Source organism: Centroberyx gerrardi, chromosome 2 (assembly GCF_048128805.1).
Source record: "Centroberyx gerrardi isolate f3 chromosome 2, fCenGer3.hap1.cur.20231027, whole genome shotgun sequence".
In the NCBI taxonomy this organism is placed as follows: Eukaryota; Metazoa; Chordata; class Actinopteri; order Beryciformes; family Berycidae; genus Centroberyx; species Centroberyx gerrardi.
In genome coordinates, this window is record NC_135998.1 from 28,418,733 (window position 1) to 28,437,506 (window position 18,774).

General features: G+C 41.8%; 3 protein-coding genes across 5 annotated transcripts; 2 read left to right on the forward strand and 1 right to left on the reverse strand.

The window, feature by feature from the left end:
- Window positions 1-3,005: 3,005 nt before the first annotated feature.
- Window positions 3,006-5,847, reverse strand: zcchc9 (zinc finger, CCHC domain containing 9). Of its 2 annotated transcripts, none has more exons than XM_071898990.2 (6): window positions 5,818-5,847; window positions 4,466-4,924; window positions 4,171-4,321; window positions 3,984-4,076; window positions 3,827-3,895; window positions 3,006-3,661 (listed from the first exon to the last, which is right to left on the reverse strand). In XM_071898990.2, exons 2-6 carry the CDS (start codon window positions 4,907-4,909, stop codon window positions 3,549-3,551), a joined length of 870 nt encoding a protein of 289 aa, XP_071755091.1. In that variant the 5' UTR covers window positions 4,910-4,924; window positions 5,818-5,847; the 3' UTR covers window positions 3,006-3,548. The 2 variants fall into 2 exon arrangements, with proteins under 2 accessions (XP_071755091.1, XP_071755083.1); XM_071898982.2 differs by lacking the exon at window positions 5,818-5,847 and adding an exon at window positions 5,643-5,808 and having other exon boundaries at window positions 3,007-3,661.
- Window positions 5,848-7,846: 1,999 nt separating this feature from the next.
- LOC139911513 (zinc metalloproteinase nas-4) lies at window positions 7,847-10,252 on the forward strand. Its single transcript, XM_071899065.2, has 8 exons — window positions 7,847-7,936; window positions 8,650-8,719; window positions 8,803-8,917; window positions 9,010-9,182; window positions 9,304-9,385; window positions 9,697-9,829; window positions 9,969-9,971; window positions 10,094-10,252. Exons 1-8 carry the CDS (start codon window positions 7,847-7,849, stop codon window positions 10,250-10,252), a joined length of 825 nt encoding a protein of 274 aa, XP_071755166.2.
- A 3,950-nt stretch (window positions 10,253-14,202) lies between these two features.
- On the forward strand, window positions 14,203-15,789 carry LOC139911265 (alpha-2B adrenergic receptor). Of its 2 annotated transcripts, XM_071898781.2 has the most exons (2): window positions 14,203-15,056; window positions 15,426-15,789. In XM_071898781.2, the coding sequence occupies exons 1-2, from the start codon at window positions 14,203-14,205 to the stop codon at window positions 15,787-15,789; spliced, it is 1,218 nt and encodes a 405-aa protein (XP_071754882.1). The 2 variants fall into 2 exon arrangements, with proteins under 2 accessions (XP_071754882.1, XP_071754876.1); XM_071898775.2 differs by having other exon boundaries at window positions 14,203-15,789.
- Window positions 15,790-18,774: the final 2,985 nt, after the last annotated feature.

Consider the following 18,774-nt stretch of genomic DNA (forward strand, 5'->3'; position numbering starts at 1 on the left):
AGAAGATCACCTGCCCCGTCAAGCCCTCTACGGCCAACTCAGTTCTGCATGCTGCTGGAGCACAAAAGAAAAGATACAAAGACCACAACAAAGACATCCTGAAGCACTGCAACATAAATCCTCAACAGCTCGAGCCTCTGGCCCTCAACAGGCCTGCCTGGCGGACCACCTGTGCCAGATGAGTTCAACATCTCCATCACACCATTCTGCAACGAATGAAAGTGAGTGTGCATCCCAGGAAGATTAGTTGTGGCTGACGTGTCAGCTAATGGGGATCCTAAGGAATAAACTAGAAGGCACTCAGAGTGCAAACCTCCGCCAATGCAGAGCAACTTGTTACACTCAAAGACATCATTCCTATCATTTAAATTTTAAGTTAAATTTATATCTTGACTCTGCAAACATACCCTTAGTATTTGGAATGAAATCTTTATCACAGTTGATTTCATAGTTTTGGTTAAAAATTGATAATCGTCTAATGGTTGAAATCCCAGATTCAAGTCACCACCAAACTCTAAGCAACTGTACTTGACCCAAGGCCTGTCGGTCGACCAAATTTAATAGAAATCTGTTCATACATTTTTGAGATATCCTGCTGACAGATAGACAAACTAACAGTTGAAAACATAACCTCTTGGTGGAAGTAATAAAAGTGCTACATGGAGTCAGGGTTAGCACATCTTCATGTTGACACAATCCAGAAAGGGAAACCAAATGTTATTTAAACTGTCACTGTGCTACTGCCCACTACATTATTCCAGGAAGGACAACATACCTGTGGTGAAATACACATGTGGAGAGCATTGAGTTGACTCTGTCACCACTTGCTAATAACAAAACATGAAAAGGACAGATCGAGGCCTGGATGGAGGACACTGCAGCAGTGGAAGCCAAGTAACATACATGCACACATCTTTCTTTCACATCACACATACACTCATATACTTATGCTTACCCCCCAACACACACACACACACACACACACATATACATAATACACTAATTACAGGGTATTTTAAGCTGGATGCTCATGAATTTCCCAATGTCTCTCTTTTGTAGTCTGTGCAGCTGCTATTAATTCTTATGTTCTGCAGACCAACTCAGAGGTCCTTCCTCTGTGGGAAAAAGTTGCTATAGTAAACAATGCATTCCCGAACAGATAATTGCTGGATATATTAGAGTCTTCATGTCTGTGTGAATGTACCAGTATTTGTGTTTGTATCTCTGTGTGTCTATCTTTTTCTAGTATTGAGGCCTACAATTGTGAGGAATAGACTGAGAATTAGGCTGTGACACATCAGTAGTGTTTTTCTCATCTATCAACTGGCCAACACACCTGCAAACTGCCCTGCCTTCCCTGACAGCATATACATCACACAGGTAACTCATGCCTGCAGACAGACACTGTGTTCAGCCATAGAGACCAAGAGGAGGCCAGGTGGAGGAGTGTAAACACAGTGCTGTTGTTTGTGTAGGATGGAGAGAGGAGATGCATCGCTGCTATTATAAGGAAAGGGATATAAATGGCAAGATGTTGTGTAAAGATTGTTTTATTGGCATTCTTGCCATTGTTCTGTTGCACACTTGGACCAAATGAGGGAGTTCCAGGTATGCAAACACTTAACATAAAGTTTATTCCTCCTGGGTCCTCTCTGCAAGTCACGAACATAACGGCACATCAGTACTATGCATAGCTGTACATTGCAAGCTGATATGCCCAATATTACTGAGTCCTACAGTTTGATAGTTCACAGTGGAGAGAGACAGGAAGGATTGGGACAGAGACAGGGGGACGACATGTCAAGGACTCAGGCCAGAACCCAGGATGCTGCAAATTCATGGTATGCACCTTAGCCAACTGAGCCACCAGGACACCTTGATATTGTTTCTTTTCTGCAGTTATGTCCTGTATATGTTCCATTTCACAGAAAACAAAGATGAACATACTCACAGTATTACAGTATGTTTGTGTCGGACTGCCCCCTGCAGGTGTACCTGAGCTATAACAACACTTTATCCTTGATTACACTTGCAGAGAGTATCAGAGCTAGGAGCTCAGCAGCATTCAAACAAGTGCCTGGGTACCCGGGATTGTACCACTAGGGACCCCCAGGTGAACATGTCCAGTTGCTTCATAAACAGCCTGCAACCCTTGCTGACCTTTCTTTCCATGTATTTGATAACCATCCATCTTATCCCTCTTTTGTCAGGAGCCATTTTTCAGCCACAGCAAAGGAACATAGTCCTGCAGCCATACATATGCACATGCATAACAACAGAGATGCAAAACTCTCATACAGAATATGCCCATTGATAATAACCTTGAGGAGATACTGGGAGATTTGAAATTCTGGTTTATTTTACTTATCCAGGCAGCTGTCACATGGGACAAAGTTTCCACATTAGAGCTTCATTAAACCATGCAATAGGACAAAGCTAACAACTTTCTTTCTGATTTAGTGCCAACCTAGAAAGCTTTCCCCCCATTATGTAAAAAAAAGTGCCTGGTAAACTGAAATGAGACCATAATTTAAGAGAGAAGTACACCATTTAGTTTATACCACTGCAATCAAAGGCCATTCCATTTCATACATACAGTATTGTTCTCATTCAGTTTAAATATTACTGATCACCAGATCACACCAGACAGGTTACTATAACCAGGAGAATTGCACTCAAAATGGCACAAACACTGTCTTCTGATGAACACAGACACACCTCCAGATTTTGATGTTGCTTCTACCAGCACTTTGTTTTGATTGTTGTGATTGTTTTGATTCAGCACAGTGTTATCAAGATCTGCAGCAGTGGCAGTGTTTGAAATAATGCTGCTTTCATGTCAACCTTGCACCTTGAAGAAGAGTAATTTCTTGGGGATCAAAACAGCATTGTGCTCTTTTAAACCAGTATAGTGGGTTTTTAATGGGTTTGATGGAGCCTTAAGTAAAGAATTTACCAGATGTTCACATGACACCAGCAACAAGAAGACGGAAATTGGGAATTATACTATAGCTCATGGATTATTTAATGTGTCATTTATGAATAATTTTGAGTGGTTAAATAATCTGTTTAAAGAATGTATAAAGTTTGTAGTGCTTTACACTGAATTACTGACAGCCGAACAAACATAAAACCAGATGTGTTGCTGCAGAATGACATAAATCAATAGAATAAGGTAAAGTTGTTAATATATAGAAGCAATCCTTTATTAAAAGGAAATCTAATATACACAAAACAATGAAATTATCAAATCCTTTATCACACTTTGGGTATTTTATCACAAATCCAGAGTGTAATCTCAGTTACCGCTCCACTACATGTCAATGATAATTAGTCCACTTATTAAGAGTCCGGGGGGTGAGGTCAGATCAGAAACACATTCTGAAATCTGTGGATAAGGCAGCCAGAAGAAAGTCATCTCCACTGTATGCACTGATTCTTGAACAGGGTCAGAGTAATGACAGGCACTGCTGATTAGTTCCCTTGTGGGATGTGTAGCAGCCTGGCATGCTGTCCAGTGGGATAAAGCTGTCAAAGTGTTTGGCAGATCAGAAAACCACCACCTTAGTTTGCTTAGGCTTGGCTTTCTTCACAGGAACATGCACCTCCTCGTGGTCGGCGCTCATATTATTGGACAGCCAGCCCACTGTCACAGAGTTAGCTAGAAGGACACAAGGCAAACATTAAAGCCTAATCAATCATGAACAAACAAAAGACAACTACTCAATTATAGCAAATTGTATCTGAACAAACAAAGAACCAAACCAGACACAGTACAACAGACAGGGAGTGATCTGAGGATGGACCAGAGAGGAAGGAGACTCACTTGAAGCCTGGTGCTCTGGACAATCCTTCTGGAAATGTTCGACTGAACCGCACACACGACAGCAACCGCCTGCAGACAGAGAAATTGTAAAAGCTAAAGATGGGAACACTAAAAACAGTGTAGATCTGTTTGTGTTTGATTGTGACAGTTACTGTACCTTGTGCATATAGTCCTTTAGGATTATCTGGGCAGGACCGTGACAAGTGCCCAGTCTGACTGCAGATGAAGCACTTTGCGTAAGGGTAATCACCTGAGACAGAGACCACACATTACAAGCAGGTATTACAATCTGTCACTGAAATAGATCCGTTACAAATGTCGAGTTGTCAACCTCATGTTCTTACCGAGAGCGGGGTCCACTTTAGCTCTACATTTTTGGATTTCATGTTCAGTGGAGCCACAGCGGTAGCAGATGCCTCTGCCCATCTCCTCATCTCTCTCTGCCTCTGGACAGTCCGCCAAACCATGACCCGGCTTTCTACAGTTAAAACAAAGCTGGAGAGAGGGATGGATGGCGGAGAGCAGGAAACAGGGAGAATGACGAGAGGAAGAAGAGAGGGGGCAATGGAAAGAATAAAGTTATCTCTGCATACAACGTCCTCTGAGAGCATCTGGGAAATTTGGTTTGAAATGACTCACCATGTTGTTCTTCTTGTTATTCTGCCTCTTCACCCTCCGGTCCTCTCTTCGCTGGTCTTTTTTCAGGGCGGTCTGTACCTCCTCCCTGAAGTCCCGTTCTCCCTCCTCTCCTCCTCTGTTCCCTTTGGGCACCGGTCGTCCGGACTGCTGGAGGTACTCCATGAACCCGTTTACATCTACATTGTCATAGTCTTTTTTCTTGCGGTTGACTTTTTTCACAGCTGAGCCACCGGGCTGAGTCCTTCTCAAATAGTCCCCACCTCCAGCCCCTCTTCCCCTGCCCTGCGGTCCTTGTCTAGCACCCATAGGGTCCCGAGAGGACCTTGGGCCACCTCCTCCTGCTCCACCTCCCCCTCTTCCTCTTCCTCCACTGAGTTGACTCCATGGAGTGGCGTCTGCTGGTTTGTGTTTATGGACGTTATTGGCTCTGGCCCACCTTGTCATGACTGGACCTTCTGGCTGAGGTTACAGGAAGTGAAAGTATGTTAGATGATTGCAATACTGCACAAACTCATACTAGACAGCTACCTAACTACATGGGAATAATGAATGTTACATGTCTTCAAAAGCTTTTGACAAGCAGAAGAGTGGATAAGGAAGGTTTACTTTTTTTCTACAACCAGTGACCACCCTGAAAATCCGGACAGGCTAATGTGTTGTTAGCGCGTCAGCTAATTTTGGCAAGCCATGCTAATGTGATGCGTGAAAGTAGGCCTATGTGATGCCACTGACACGAAGCAGCCATAGAGAGAATGATGTAGCCTACATTAACTATAAACTATTAATTTCAATCTAAATCTAGAAAGCAATTTTCTCTTTCGTTTTTTATTACTGGGTCAAGAATCCCACAAGTAGCCTACACGTCAAGTATACAGGACAAATACACAAAAACAGAAAGAAACTCTCTCATTTACATGTCTATGTTAGAGACAGACAGAAATAGTTAAGTTCCCAGTACATGCTATTTAAATACTTTGTGAAGGTTACAAATGTTTACTACAAAATAGTTTGAGGTAACGTTACAAATAGTAACAATGTAGCCTACTGCTCACATTCTTTGACAAAAACAACGAAAAGAGGTTTACAATTGGAGTACATACATTTGTGTATGTTAAATTTGGTGAAAATAACTATCATATTTATTAACCAAAACTGCCTCTCTTCTAGAGTTGTGTACCTTTTCCCACCGTACTGGTTACGAAGTCTCTCTAACCTTATTCGTAATTAAATAAATATGGGGTAACAACCGACACTGCTTCCAGCAAATACAGGCTACTTTACAAAAATATTCCAATGAGTGCTGACACACAGTGCTGACAAACATTACGTTGAAATATTTCCTAAATACTCACTCTAGCAACGTTGATACATGTGTCTGTATTCCCCCCGGAAGTGTTTCTCTCTTCTTCTTCGTGCTCATAAACTGTCACTGAGCAGCACACCGCCCCTAGTGTTCATACTGGAGAGCGCATCCAAGCGTTTATATTACTGTAAGTAGTTTTATCTGCTATATTGATGGATCGTTGGGCTGTTTTTTGAGTGACAAATACATTCTTTATAGAAGTGCAGTTCTAAAATACATTTTAGAGGGTTACTGCACATTTTATTATTTTACTACTTACTTTAGAGGGATAGGCTACTACACAAATATCACAGCAAAACTAACCCCTACAGGAATATAGTGACACCATAGAGATACCATTTTTTTAAATTATTATTTATTTATGACATTTCAATTAATCTCATAAAGCACTTCGTAACTGTTTTGATGAGTGCTCTGTAAATAAAGATAATAATAATAGGCCTAATTATTTTATTATGATTGTTATTATTATTATTATTGATTTTGTTGTTTTTGTTTTTGTTTTTGTTTTTGTTGTTGTTGTTGTTGTTGTTGTAGGAGATGAAAAAATACCATAAAACACGATGAAGTCACTATTAACTTCCCTATAGGAATGTTAGGACTATTATGGTGATTTTTTCGTTGGGGTAACCAAAAGAAAAGCCCCAATACTATTCCTATAACATTTGATTTGTAATGTCTGCGGGAGTCAATGAGTTTATAGTGACTTTAATGGTGGGCTATTTTCTCCTATGATATCACTATAATATTCAGCAGGAACTTTAGCTTTCCTATGATTTTTGTATAGCCTAGTATCTTAAATTGTATTATTACTATAGGCATATCTGGCAATATCTGAAGAACATGCAATATGACGAGAACAGCTCTCTCTCTCTCTCTCTCTCTCTCTCTCTCTCTCTCTCTCACTACACACACACACAGACACACACACATAAACGAGCAACTACAAACAACATATGAAATGCACTACATCAAAGACGACTTTGATCTACTCAATTCAACAAACTCAAACATATAGGCTAAATGAGGTTTTTGGACATGGCCCAAGAGGATAATATTCTCATCAAGAAACTTACAAAGTTCTTGCTCATGCGTCAAAATTAAAAATCAAAATAATCAAAAAGCAAATAAATAAACAAACAAACAAACACTGCTGTTTAAGAATCAAAGCTACTTATGTGAAATTTCTCCGGTTCGTAAATGCAGAAAACACATTAGCCTGTTTGGATAGTTGATGCCTTGCAGTCACTTATTATGACTGATATTTATGACTGATGCATATAGGCTTAAAGGATAAGGCTGGTGTTTTTTAATGCATTGTTTACCGTCAACAAATCCTATGAAAATAACAAAATCAGCAATGATTTTGTTTTGCCAACAAGTCTCGTCCATGTAGCCGGTGCCCAATGCAGCCATGTCCCAGCAGCCATAGAACTCCATTGTATTAAAAAAATTATTAAAAACACGTCAAAGAGCCATGCTGCTGCTCTGCAGCATATTTCATCATTGCGATGCACTGGGCCAGCCGACTTTTTCCTCAAACAACTTAATAAGCCGGCTGTAAACACATTTGCGAAGGTTTTTAGCTTACAATTGGAGCCAATGACTTCCGGGTTGACGGCTAAAAACGGTACGTGGGAAGTCAGAAAGTAACGGGAGTAGAGCAAACGCATTGTTGATTTTGTTATTTTCATAGGATTTGTTGACGGTAAGCAATGCATTAAAAAACACCGGCCTTATCCTTTAACTTACCTCCATATCCAAATGTCTCTTGAATTCAGATCATTTTTCAGATCATTTTTTAATTAAAATTGTTTGTAAAAAAAAAAGAAAGTTTATTCTTTTATAAAAAAAAAAGTTGGAAATATTAGATGTTTACGATGTTTATGATTACAGTAGGACATATATATGTTTCTTATATCAAAAGATGACTGCTGTATTTGAAGTCGTATGTGAGTTATAAGGGAAAATGTAAAAAATGTTACAATTGCCCCCGGTCTCCCCTAATTCAAAGAAAAATGGGAGGGAATTTCACCTTCACCCTGCAGTGGCCTCCCATCTCGCTCTCTGCCCTCACCTGCAGGAACAAAGGAGCCAGGAGGACTCAGGTGATTTGACTTAGCGTGACTAATGAGGCAGTGGAGGTGAGGGGCACAGTCTCACTTTCTGACTGGACTTCTGTGGCCATGCTTCATCTGCTGCTCAGTGTGTTCGTTTTTGTTGAACATCTCAACGATGGTACGGAAGTATAACAGCTTGACCAGCATTTGGTTTTACCTTTGGGAGTATAGGCCTAGCTGTGATTTAACATATCTCCCATCTATTTTGTTACAGTTAACTGCAGTCCCATATGGGGAGCTGATGCAGGTACAATTTAGCTTCACCCAGGATTGTACACGATGCTGAAATGTGATCTTCTTCATGTGTCCCTGTTGTTCTCTAACCTACAAACCTGCATTACAGCACTTAATGGAAATTGGCTCATCAAGACCTTGCATTACATGGAGACTAACCCTGAGACTTTGGAAGGTAAATTTAGATCTGTATGTTAGAATTCGTAATTGGGAAGAGGAGAGAGCGCTATTTTAATGTTTCCATCACACTCTCTACAGAACTGAGGGATGACTATGCAGTCTTGGAGGGGGACATTGTGTTGCCAGTGAGTGAAAATGCTTTTATTCATGAATTTTCTTCATTCATGAATTGGGAGTCTGAACAACAACACATGTTGCATTGGACTTGAACTCTGACTGCTCAATACCTGTATGCTCTACAAGTGTTTGTATGCGTGAGTATACTTTTTCTTTCTTTTTTCTTCTAGTCTGACAGGAATGCGGTGGATCACAAATGGCCAGAAGACAAGGTGCCATATGCCATCAGCCCAGAATTAGGTCAGCAGTCTCCTACCATTACTGTTTGTGTATGCAGTAAAATATGTGATCACTGGTCACTCGTCTTTCTGTACATTTCCCAGTCAGTAGGACAAATGACTTCCTGGCGGCAATGAAGATGGTGTCAGAGCACACCTGTGTAACCTTCCACAGTCGAACCACTGAAGCAAACTACCTGTTCTTCAAAACCAGCCAGGGGTGAGTGCTGAGGAACATTGAATCAGATTTTGAATGTTGCATCAATCATCATCCTATTGCAACCAACCGTTCAACTCTCTCATGTTTCCTAGCTGTGCTTCCTATGTGGGCTTCATGGGTGGAGAGCAGCCTGTGTTTGTTGGGTCCGTCTGCACCGTGGGCAACATCTGCCATGAGATTCTTCATGCGCTGGGCTTCCACCACGAACACACACGGACAGACCGTGAAAAATACATCACAATCAATCTCCATAATATTATGGAAGGTAGTGTCTTCATGCACATGTGTATAATTTATTCTGATTTGTGGGTTGCTGGTTTTGTGATGAGCCTTGTTGCTGGTTACTGTCCATGTGGCCCAGTCTGATTTCAGGGTATTTGTTGCAGGAAAGAAGAGTAACTTCAATGAGCAAAATGGCAACACCTTCAGCCTTCCTTATGACATTACTTCCATCATGCACTATGGAAGGTAAAGCACGACTCAGGATAAAACATCAGGGCATGTAAAGAGGTTGGGAGTACCTTAGACTATTTTACATGCTGTGCAGTGTATATGTAGTATGAATAGTGTTTCCGGGGCGCCCCGGTGGCTCACCGAGTAGAGCGCGTACCATATAAGGCTCAGTCCTTCCCGCAGCGACCCGGGTTCGAATCCACCCCGCGGTCATTTGCTGCATGTCCTCCCCTCTCTCTCTCCCATACCTTCCTGTCTCTCTCTCACAGTGTCTCTGTCAATAAAGCATAAAAAAGAATAGTGTTTCCATTCTTGTGTTTTGGCAGTGGCTTTTTCTCAGCGAATGGCTTGCCCACCATCATACCAAAGAAAGATGAGAAGAACATGGGACAAAGGACTCACATGACAGAGGTGGACATGCAGAGGGTCCGCCAACTCTACAACTGCGGTGTGTACGCAGTCTGTATGCCTAATATGTTTTACTTGTTTGGGTACTGTTGGATGTTATAGACTGCTAACACTCTTTACAGTGATACACACAATTCTAATACATGTGCAATGTTTAATTCACCTCTCTTACCTCTTCACTCCCTGCCAGATGGTAAGGAAAATCCAACGGCAGCTGATTGGAGACAACCTGGTAAAATTAGACATGCCAGCCTTTGGAGGCAGGAAAATCCAACTAGTAGTCAGAGTCTTTTCAGTGATCTGTCTGCCACCAAGACCACCGATGGATTCAACCAGTCCTCTGCCAGTCCTCAACTGGAGAAGGATCTTATCCCTGCCTCTGCATCTCCATCTCCCATGATGCAGCAGTCAAACATTACCACTAGAGGGCACAAAGACACCAGCAGCACAGTGAAAGCAGCAGCTCAGAGCTGAACAACCTTCACACTGGCATTACTGTGGGACTCTGAGACGTGGACCCCAGGAGGCTAAAAGTGATTTCAGCTCCTAGTATACCTAACTTTGTTTGCCAACTAGTACTTACTTCACTTTATGTATTTTTCATCATCATTGAGGTAGGTTTGAGATTCACCTCTCATTCGTGACTGCAAGATCCGTACTAAAGAGAAGAAGCCTGTTCTCTTTACCCAGTAATAAAGTTTATACTGTTGATACAACTTGGTTTTGTTTTTTCTCCTCCATGGGCATGTTTTCACATTTCAGACACTATAGCAAGCTGAAATTTGAGTTTATGAATGACTTCTATTAATAAATGAAACATTACTTTCCAAAATGACACCCCTGAAATTGTTAGCCAGTTTGAACAGGTTAGAGGAAAGGGTTTAGACACCTATTGCGGTTTAGACTACTATTAAAACTGCCATTGAGTACAATACTCAGATTTTTTTTCCCATGTGGCTCCTGGTGTTCTTTCGATGAAAGCTTTTGATTAGCACATTGCTGAGGTGTATGTGTGTCAAGAAAGAAACATGGAAATCTGCTATTAAGATGACTGAGACAATGGGGTGCTGACAACAATTGAGACCTATTTAAAGTTACAAACACTAACATATATGGTCATACTGTTCATTTAAAAGATTCATGTACAATTTCTCAGATAGATCACACCTTGTTGTCTACATAAGATGCCAATGTGAAATGCTCTTAACATCTTCCCCCATTAAAGGGGCATCAAGTCATCTACGACCTTTATCGACCTCTATCGGTGACCAGTAGGCCATGCAACACCATCAATAGAACTTATCGACTCTGACACAGCGGTTTGAGACTGAGACTTTTAGCCTTGGTAGCCAAGCCATCCTGTGATGCCAGGAGCTCGCTCGCAGCACCGTCCTCCATAGTTACGCAGTTGAAAATGCCAGTAGGAGGAGGGAGGAGGGGGGTTAGAAGTCTTGAAATTGCAATGGGAGGTTTTGAAGTGCACTCTCCAAAACAGAGTACGGGCTGGAGAGTGAGTTCTGAAAGCCAGAAATCTCAGCACCTGGCAAAGTAATTGTTGAGTTACTGCTATTGATCAGCAACTCTATCAACCCCCTTTCCAAGGTTATGTCCTGCAAATTGAATGTAGGCTATACATGTGATTCTGTGAACTTGAATGTAATATTATAATAATAATAATAATAATAATAATAATAATAATAATAATTTATTTATACTTTTCAAAACAAACGTTACAAAGTGCTTCACACAAACAAATCAAAACAAAGGCGATAAAAGCAAAAGTTCATCAGATAAAATGTCAAATAAAGCATGTTTACATTAACATAAAATACAAATAAATAAAATAAAGAGAGTAGAGTGATTATAGAAAGGCCTTCCAATAAAAATATGAAATATAGGCTATGTATGGCACGGTTGCACTTTGCATTGTCTTTTCTTACATTCACTGTCTCAGTGAACGTACGAATGTTTGTTATGTGTCAGAGCAATTTGTCACCAGCCTACCAGCATGACAGTACAAGGAGCTTAACATTTGCCAGTTAACATTACGACAAATGACCCATTTGTAATTGAATTTATAGCTGGTCTCAGAGGAGGCCTGGAAGAGATGACTTTACCTTGCTGTATTGTCTGTTTGACATCTTCTGATATTGGGATTTAGCTCAAACGCATCACTACAGGGGAAGACTGGAGACATAACATTCACATTCAAATCCCTGGTTGTCCATGTAAATATCTCAGCTCTAAAATTGAATTAGGCTTTCTGCTGCACACCTCAAATATCAGCTCTCTGTTAACTTCCAGTAAGAACAAACACAAACGGAAGCCATACACCCAGATCCTTATTGTTCTGTATGAGAAGGTCCCATTTCCTCCATTTCCTATTCCAACTTTCAATGGGCTGGTGCCATAAAACCTGATATTCTTTAGACATCTACATACATCTACTGTATATGACCCTTAAAACCTCTGACAGTTAAGCATGTTTCCATTCTAAATATATTTTATATTTATCAATATCACTGAGACATTTTTCTATTATTGAGGTGCTGAGAAGCAAGATGCAGTGGCATAAGACCTGTATGTAAATATGGCTGTAATTGTCCTTTAATCACAGCAGCCTTGTGGTGACAGAGTAGCCTATTACAGAAAACCAGTTCTGGCCAAATATGCACAGCTTACAGAATGGAAATGATGAAGAGGTGTCTGGGGTATTTATTACAGTATGTGGCAGAGAATTTTGACATGGTCTGGGGCACACAGGGAGTCTGCAGCTTAGACAGTAGCTGATGGATAATTCACCTTTCCTCTTTCCTATAGCCTTTCAACTGAGATGAATGAGGGGCAGAGGTGAGAGGTTTCCTCCGACACCCTCTGTCATCACATTTCACACTTTACCAAACAGGTCGATGTTAGCTGATAACTCTTCTGAGCTCCATTTCCCAGGGATAAAACGTATAGATATATTACTAATGTTGCAGTTACTTATTTTTGAAGTTAAACACAAAAATAAAACTTAAACTGGATATTGATCAATGAATAGTTATTTAAAATTTAAAGTCGTAATCATAAATTATTGATGATGGTTTGACGTTGCCAGCATTTGGCACAGCATCCAGTCAGCATAAACTGCAAAGGTAGCTGACGTGAACAAAACAGAAGAGATATTGATAGGGTGGCATGGCATCTGGATTCCCTGTTTCTGTCCGTATTGAGAGAAGCGCATCACAATATATGGAAAACTCAACGGTGTCAAGTAGCGCTATATAAAAGTTAACCAATTTTTTTTTTTAAATGCAGGAATTAACTCATAAGTATGGAAAAAATAAAAGGAAAGATAAAGACGTCACATTCTTCTTCTTGTATGGATCTTGACCCACACACAGAGGGGTTTGTGTGTGACGCAGAGAGGCGCACACTTCGCTCCGACCCTGATTCCCAAGCGCTCAGCCAGTGTGGAGAGGTTGGAGTCCAGTGCAAGTGGCGCGTCAGTGTATAAAGGAGCGCGTCCTCGTTATCCAGCGGCTCTGAATATCAGCATCGGCTCCACATCCTCATCTGCCAGTAGAGTCTGTCTCCAGCGCCCGGAGTGACATGATAAACCAGGACCAAGACCATACACGGATATATCATGAGATTTTTTTCTTTTTCATTTGTGGCTTTGGGATCTGAGACAGCCAACCTACTTATTTTGAAAACTTTGCAGTATGTGCCGGTCTGTGTTGTTGGTTTCTTCATCAAGACCAATAGTTTAATTATCGCGTAACTAGATTTCTGTGGGTTGTGATCCGTTTATTCTTCACTGCCGATCCATTGCTTTTTACCCAGTCTCTGGAAATCAAAGCCTTAAGAGTGGACTTTCTGCCTGAAACTGTTGGACAGCCGATGTTATATTACCTGGTATTAGGTTCCTGGAAATGTTGCATAGACTACCTGTGAGAAGAACAACTTTTAAAGTTCTTAATTGAAACAGTTTTTATTGACTGCGCTGATGCGTGTTGCTGTGAAGCTCTTACCACATATATTCCAGTGAGTACCACCAGATAGATTTCTGCTAGTTAATTTTATATTTTTTTTAAGGATCTAGCACAAGACTGATTTTATTTGCAATTTACTGAGTAAATGCAAAATAACAGTTACTGCAATCATTCTGCAATATTGGGTGTAACTTATTATATCTTGACCAATGGCTATTGAAGTTTGTCTCTTTCTTTTAGATCTCTCTCATCCCCAGTGTAAAGATCACAACACTTAGACTGACAATGGCACTGCTTCTCCATCCCAGCCCCTCTTCTTTACTGGGCAAATACTGTTCCTTAATGGCTTATGGCAGCAGCGTCCTCCTTTTCTGTCTCTCATTCCATACAGACTCCTTACTTTAATGAGAGACCATTAATAAAGTTGTCCTCGTTATCGCCACCACCATGGCAGCTGCCCCAGACGCAGCATGCCTGTCTGAGCTGGGCGGACCCATTAACAGGAACATCAGCCTCATCTCTGGCACCAGACCCTGCAACCAGAGCACCATCAGGACCCCGCCCTACTCCCCACAAGCCACCACAGCCTTCGCTACTGCCATCACTTTCATGATGATCCTGACTATTGTGGGAAACATCCTAGTCATCATCGCCGTCCTGACTTCCCGATCCCTCAAAGGGCCTCAAAATCTCTTCCTAGTGTCTCTGGCTGCGGCGGATATTTTAGTGGCCACACTCATCATCCCCTTCTCCTTGGCTAATGAGCTACAGGGCTACTGGGCATTTAGTTCCCTTTGGTGTGAAATTTACCTGGCACTGGATGTTCTGTTCTGTACGTCCTCTATTGTCCACCTGTGTGCAATAGCGCTGGACCGCTACCTGTCAATCTCACGGCCTGTCTCCTACGGCGCCAAGCGTACTCCCTCACGCATTAAGGCAGCCATTATTGTAGTGTGGCTGATTTCCGCAGTCATTTCTTTCCCTCCTCTTCTCTCCCTGGACAAGAGTGATGGAGGTGAGGAGGTGTGTGAACTAAACAATGAGCGCTGGTATATTCTGTACTCGACCATTGGCTCCTTTTTTGCCCCGTGTGTGATAATGATACTGGTGTACGTGAGGATCTATCAGATTGCGAAGCAGCACACACGCTGCCCGCCGGGAGAGAAACATAAAGAGGTGGCAGGGAATGCCAATGCCGCAACCCCTAAACCTGCGGTGAGGTCAGCGGACCAGTCACAACAGAACGGAGAGCAAGGAGAAAAGACTGCTAACGAACAAAATCCCTCAAATCCCTCCCCATCGTCCCTTCATGTCCCACCTGAGGACACTACCAGCCAGGACACTCAGCACCATCATCCCCTCGCAGGTACTGCTCCAGTCCATACATCCGCCTCCTCCCCTTCAATCCCCCATCAGGACAGCCAGCTCCACTCGGTTGTTGACCGTAAAGAGCCCCAGAAACATCCCGACAAAGGGGGGAAGACACATACGGACGCGCTTCACGATGACACCTCAAGTTCTGGCTCTGAGGCTGAATTGGAGACGGGGGGGAAAGGTTCCGTAGGCGAGAATGGCAAAGGACCAGCAGAGGTGAACAAGGCTGATCAGCACACAAAGGGATCATCCCAAGGCAAAGGGTTCAAAGTTCAGGTTCTAAATTTGGCCCATAGGTACAAAAACACTGTGGCTACGTCATCTGGCACCAAAGTGGTACCTGAGGGAACACCTAAGGTCCAGGGCACGCCCATGTCCCGCCGCAAGGCAATGGTGAACAGGGAGAAGCGCTTCACCTTCGTCTTGGCTGTGGTGATGGGAGTGTTTGTGGTCTGTTGGTTTCCCTTCTTTTTCTCTTATTCTCTGCAGGCCGTGTGCCCCGAGACTTGTACCCTCCCCGATCCCTTGTTTAAATTCTTCTTTTGGATTGGCTACTGCAATTCCTGCCTCAACCCAGTGATATACACTATCTTCAACAAGGACTTCAGGAAGGCCTTCAAGAAGATACTGTGTAGGGACACTAAGGGTACGTTCTTCTAGACCGGATCCTCTAAAAATGAGGGTGGAACGTATATTTTTATGTTTTGAACAGCCATGGGACTGAAGGACCTTTATGCTAAGATGACAAGTAAAACGTCATTGCTTTGCTTCTTTCTATATTTGACGGGGACAGAACTGTATTTCTGGAGCATCACCATAAGACTGACATATTAAGGAGAACACTGTATTCATTTTCCAAGCTGCCTGTGCTCCTGTTTGGAGGTTGTTAGGTGAGTCATCTCGGGGCACTGGCGAAGAGTGGATTTCAAAAAGCCACAGTCGAATCACTCCTGGTGTGTAACATGGACTTCTGGGATTACTGCATTTTTCAAGTGGCTGAATCAATTATCTTTCATGTTAATTATAAATATAATGTAATTGTATCGCTAATGACTATGAAGAAGAATGATTTGATTATATTCTGGAATGGAAGTCAATAGGATGCAGTGTATGTGCTTGGTAATTTGAAGAGTACAAACAGATCTGTGTGTGTGTGTGAGTGTATGTGAGTGTGTGCGTGTATGCATGAGCAGGTGGGAATTGCCTAAGGGTCTTACTGGAAGAGGACAAATATCACTAAGTGTCCTTTATCAGAGATAAAATAGACACACAAGGAACACAGGATCAGAGCAATTGCAAGCCTTCCTCTCTGTGCCTCTGCCTCTCTCTGTCCTTCTCTCTGTCTCTCTTTCTTTCTCTTTGTCCAAAGCTGTGACTTGGGATGTGCGTTATGATGGATATTCCTAGTCGAACCTCACACAGAGGGATGAGGACTAGATTGTCTCTATGTGATCCCTGGGATGTTACACCTCTCCCTGGGAACTGCTCATTAAGGCAATAGCCAGAAGCGTCAGTGAGAAAACTAGAGCAGGAAAACTGAGACAACCAGAGAAGGTCGGATGAAAGATGGGAACTACATGTGAATCTGATATAGTAAAAATGCTAGGAGGGATTGACAGCTAAGCTGGCTTGCTTCCCCCACACTTTCTATCTTTTCGCCCCTTTAACATTTTTCTGTTCTAACGTGACATTTTGTGAGGTGCCTGTGCATGTTATGGGTTAATTGCTGTTGCACAGGCATAGACAGAGGTGTGTTGTCATGGAGGCTTGATGGATACACAACACCTAATGAATACGATGGCCAGTCAGTCGCGTACCCTTTCAGTTCGCTCTCTGCCAAAGCAATAGAGACTCTATCCAAACCCAGCGTTGACCCCGGCAACGAGCAAGATCACCGACAAAGATACTTTTCACTCTGAACTGATCTGATTTTGCTGTGTTTGTGTGTGTGTGTGTGTGTGTGTGTGAACGCACGTGTTTATGAGTGTGTTTGCAGTTGCATGTTTAGAAATGCACTTATCATTTCAAAGCCAACGGAAACTTACTTGACTGAAGCAACTCGTACTGTATAAACATGAAAAGTAACATTGATGTTGTCCCTGACTAAACACATACGACTGTGTTGTGTTTTGACACATTCAATTGTATTTAATTCGGGACATGTCCTCTGTTATTTCTACACATTTTGCTTTGAGAACATTTTGTAGTTCCTAAATAGATTCTCCATCTGTATTTAGAGTGCATATGTATTAAACATGCTAAAACTTTGGTTTATGTGTTACGCAGCGTTAAATAAGGAATCAATTTTCTGAATCTGCATTTGCACAGTATATGCTTACCGATAAGACAAGATTCTCGCTTTGTTGCTTTGAGTTTGGAATAGTATGTTACAAGGACCACTGAGTAGCCTATTGCTTTGTATTCACTGCAGTTATCGACGCTGCTGTCTCGTTATGTCCCAGTGCTGTGTTTTTGAAAATGATTAATATAAGGGTTCAATAAAGGATGTGGTACAACTGCATCAAGCGCTGGTACTGGTTGTTTGTTATTTCAGGGGAGAGTGGGTGGGATTGACTGAGAGCACTTACAGAACACAGAATAATGGAATCATACAATTTACCATCACTGCTTTTTATCAGAATGTTTTTTGAGAATCGGCTTTGGCCTATTCCAAGGGCCTTTGGACAGAATATATAGACTATACTGAGATGGATTTTGAAAAATATCTCGGCTAAAGTAGACCTAAAGTGGTGTGTGTAATGTGTTTTTACCACTGTAGTGAGGCAATACAAGAAAAGGATTTATTCTATTCTTAAGGGTGACCACCCTATTGCACACACACAGAAGAAATACCTCATATCTTAAAAATAACCGGCTCCACAGATGGGTAAACCTGTAATATTAATGTACACTTGATAATTAATTGAATAATAAGACTTCAACTCAGCCTGTTTAAACACCTGTGAACTACTGACTGTTGAAAAGCAAAACCGATGAAGCCTGGAGGCAAAATGCAATTGCTCCCACGTACTTCTTGCAGTAAAGACGCATTAAAGATACGAAATTGATGGAAATAGCTGAAGCCTCTCAGTGTTTGGTATAATTATCATCATGCTCTCAGCAGTACCTGATAAGAGCAGGGCACTGACAACATATTGTCTCCGGAGACTCGGGAGTGTCACATTATTTGCATGCGTGTTCATGTATGACGACAGCATCGTAGCCCTGTGGCATTAGGGCGCCGGAGGTGTTTTACATGTCTCTTTTGATATGACATGTTATGCCTCCACCATTGCATGTGACAGCATTCTTTTCTGTCAGTGGAGATGTGCAGCACGGGGTCATGAATCAGTTAGCGAGGGAGCCGTACATGCTCTATACTGCCAGCTATCACAAACAGCTTAGTGCAATCAAAAGTGGCATTACACAGAATATGGATTTAGACACTAGTGCCAATGAGATGTTGTGAAATATTGATTTTATTTCCATCCTAATGTCAAAACTATTGATACTGAGATTAATATTGAGTCATTATCAAAAACATACAAAATACAAAAATAGAAACTTCACTGTCTCTTTCTCCCTTGTTCACTCACTCAGTACTAATGTACTGTACAGTATGTGCGTGTGTGCCCACTTACATGT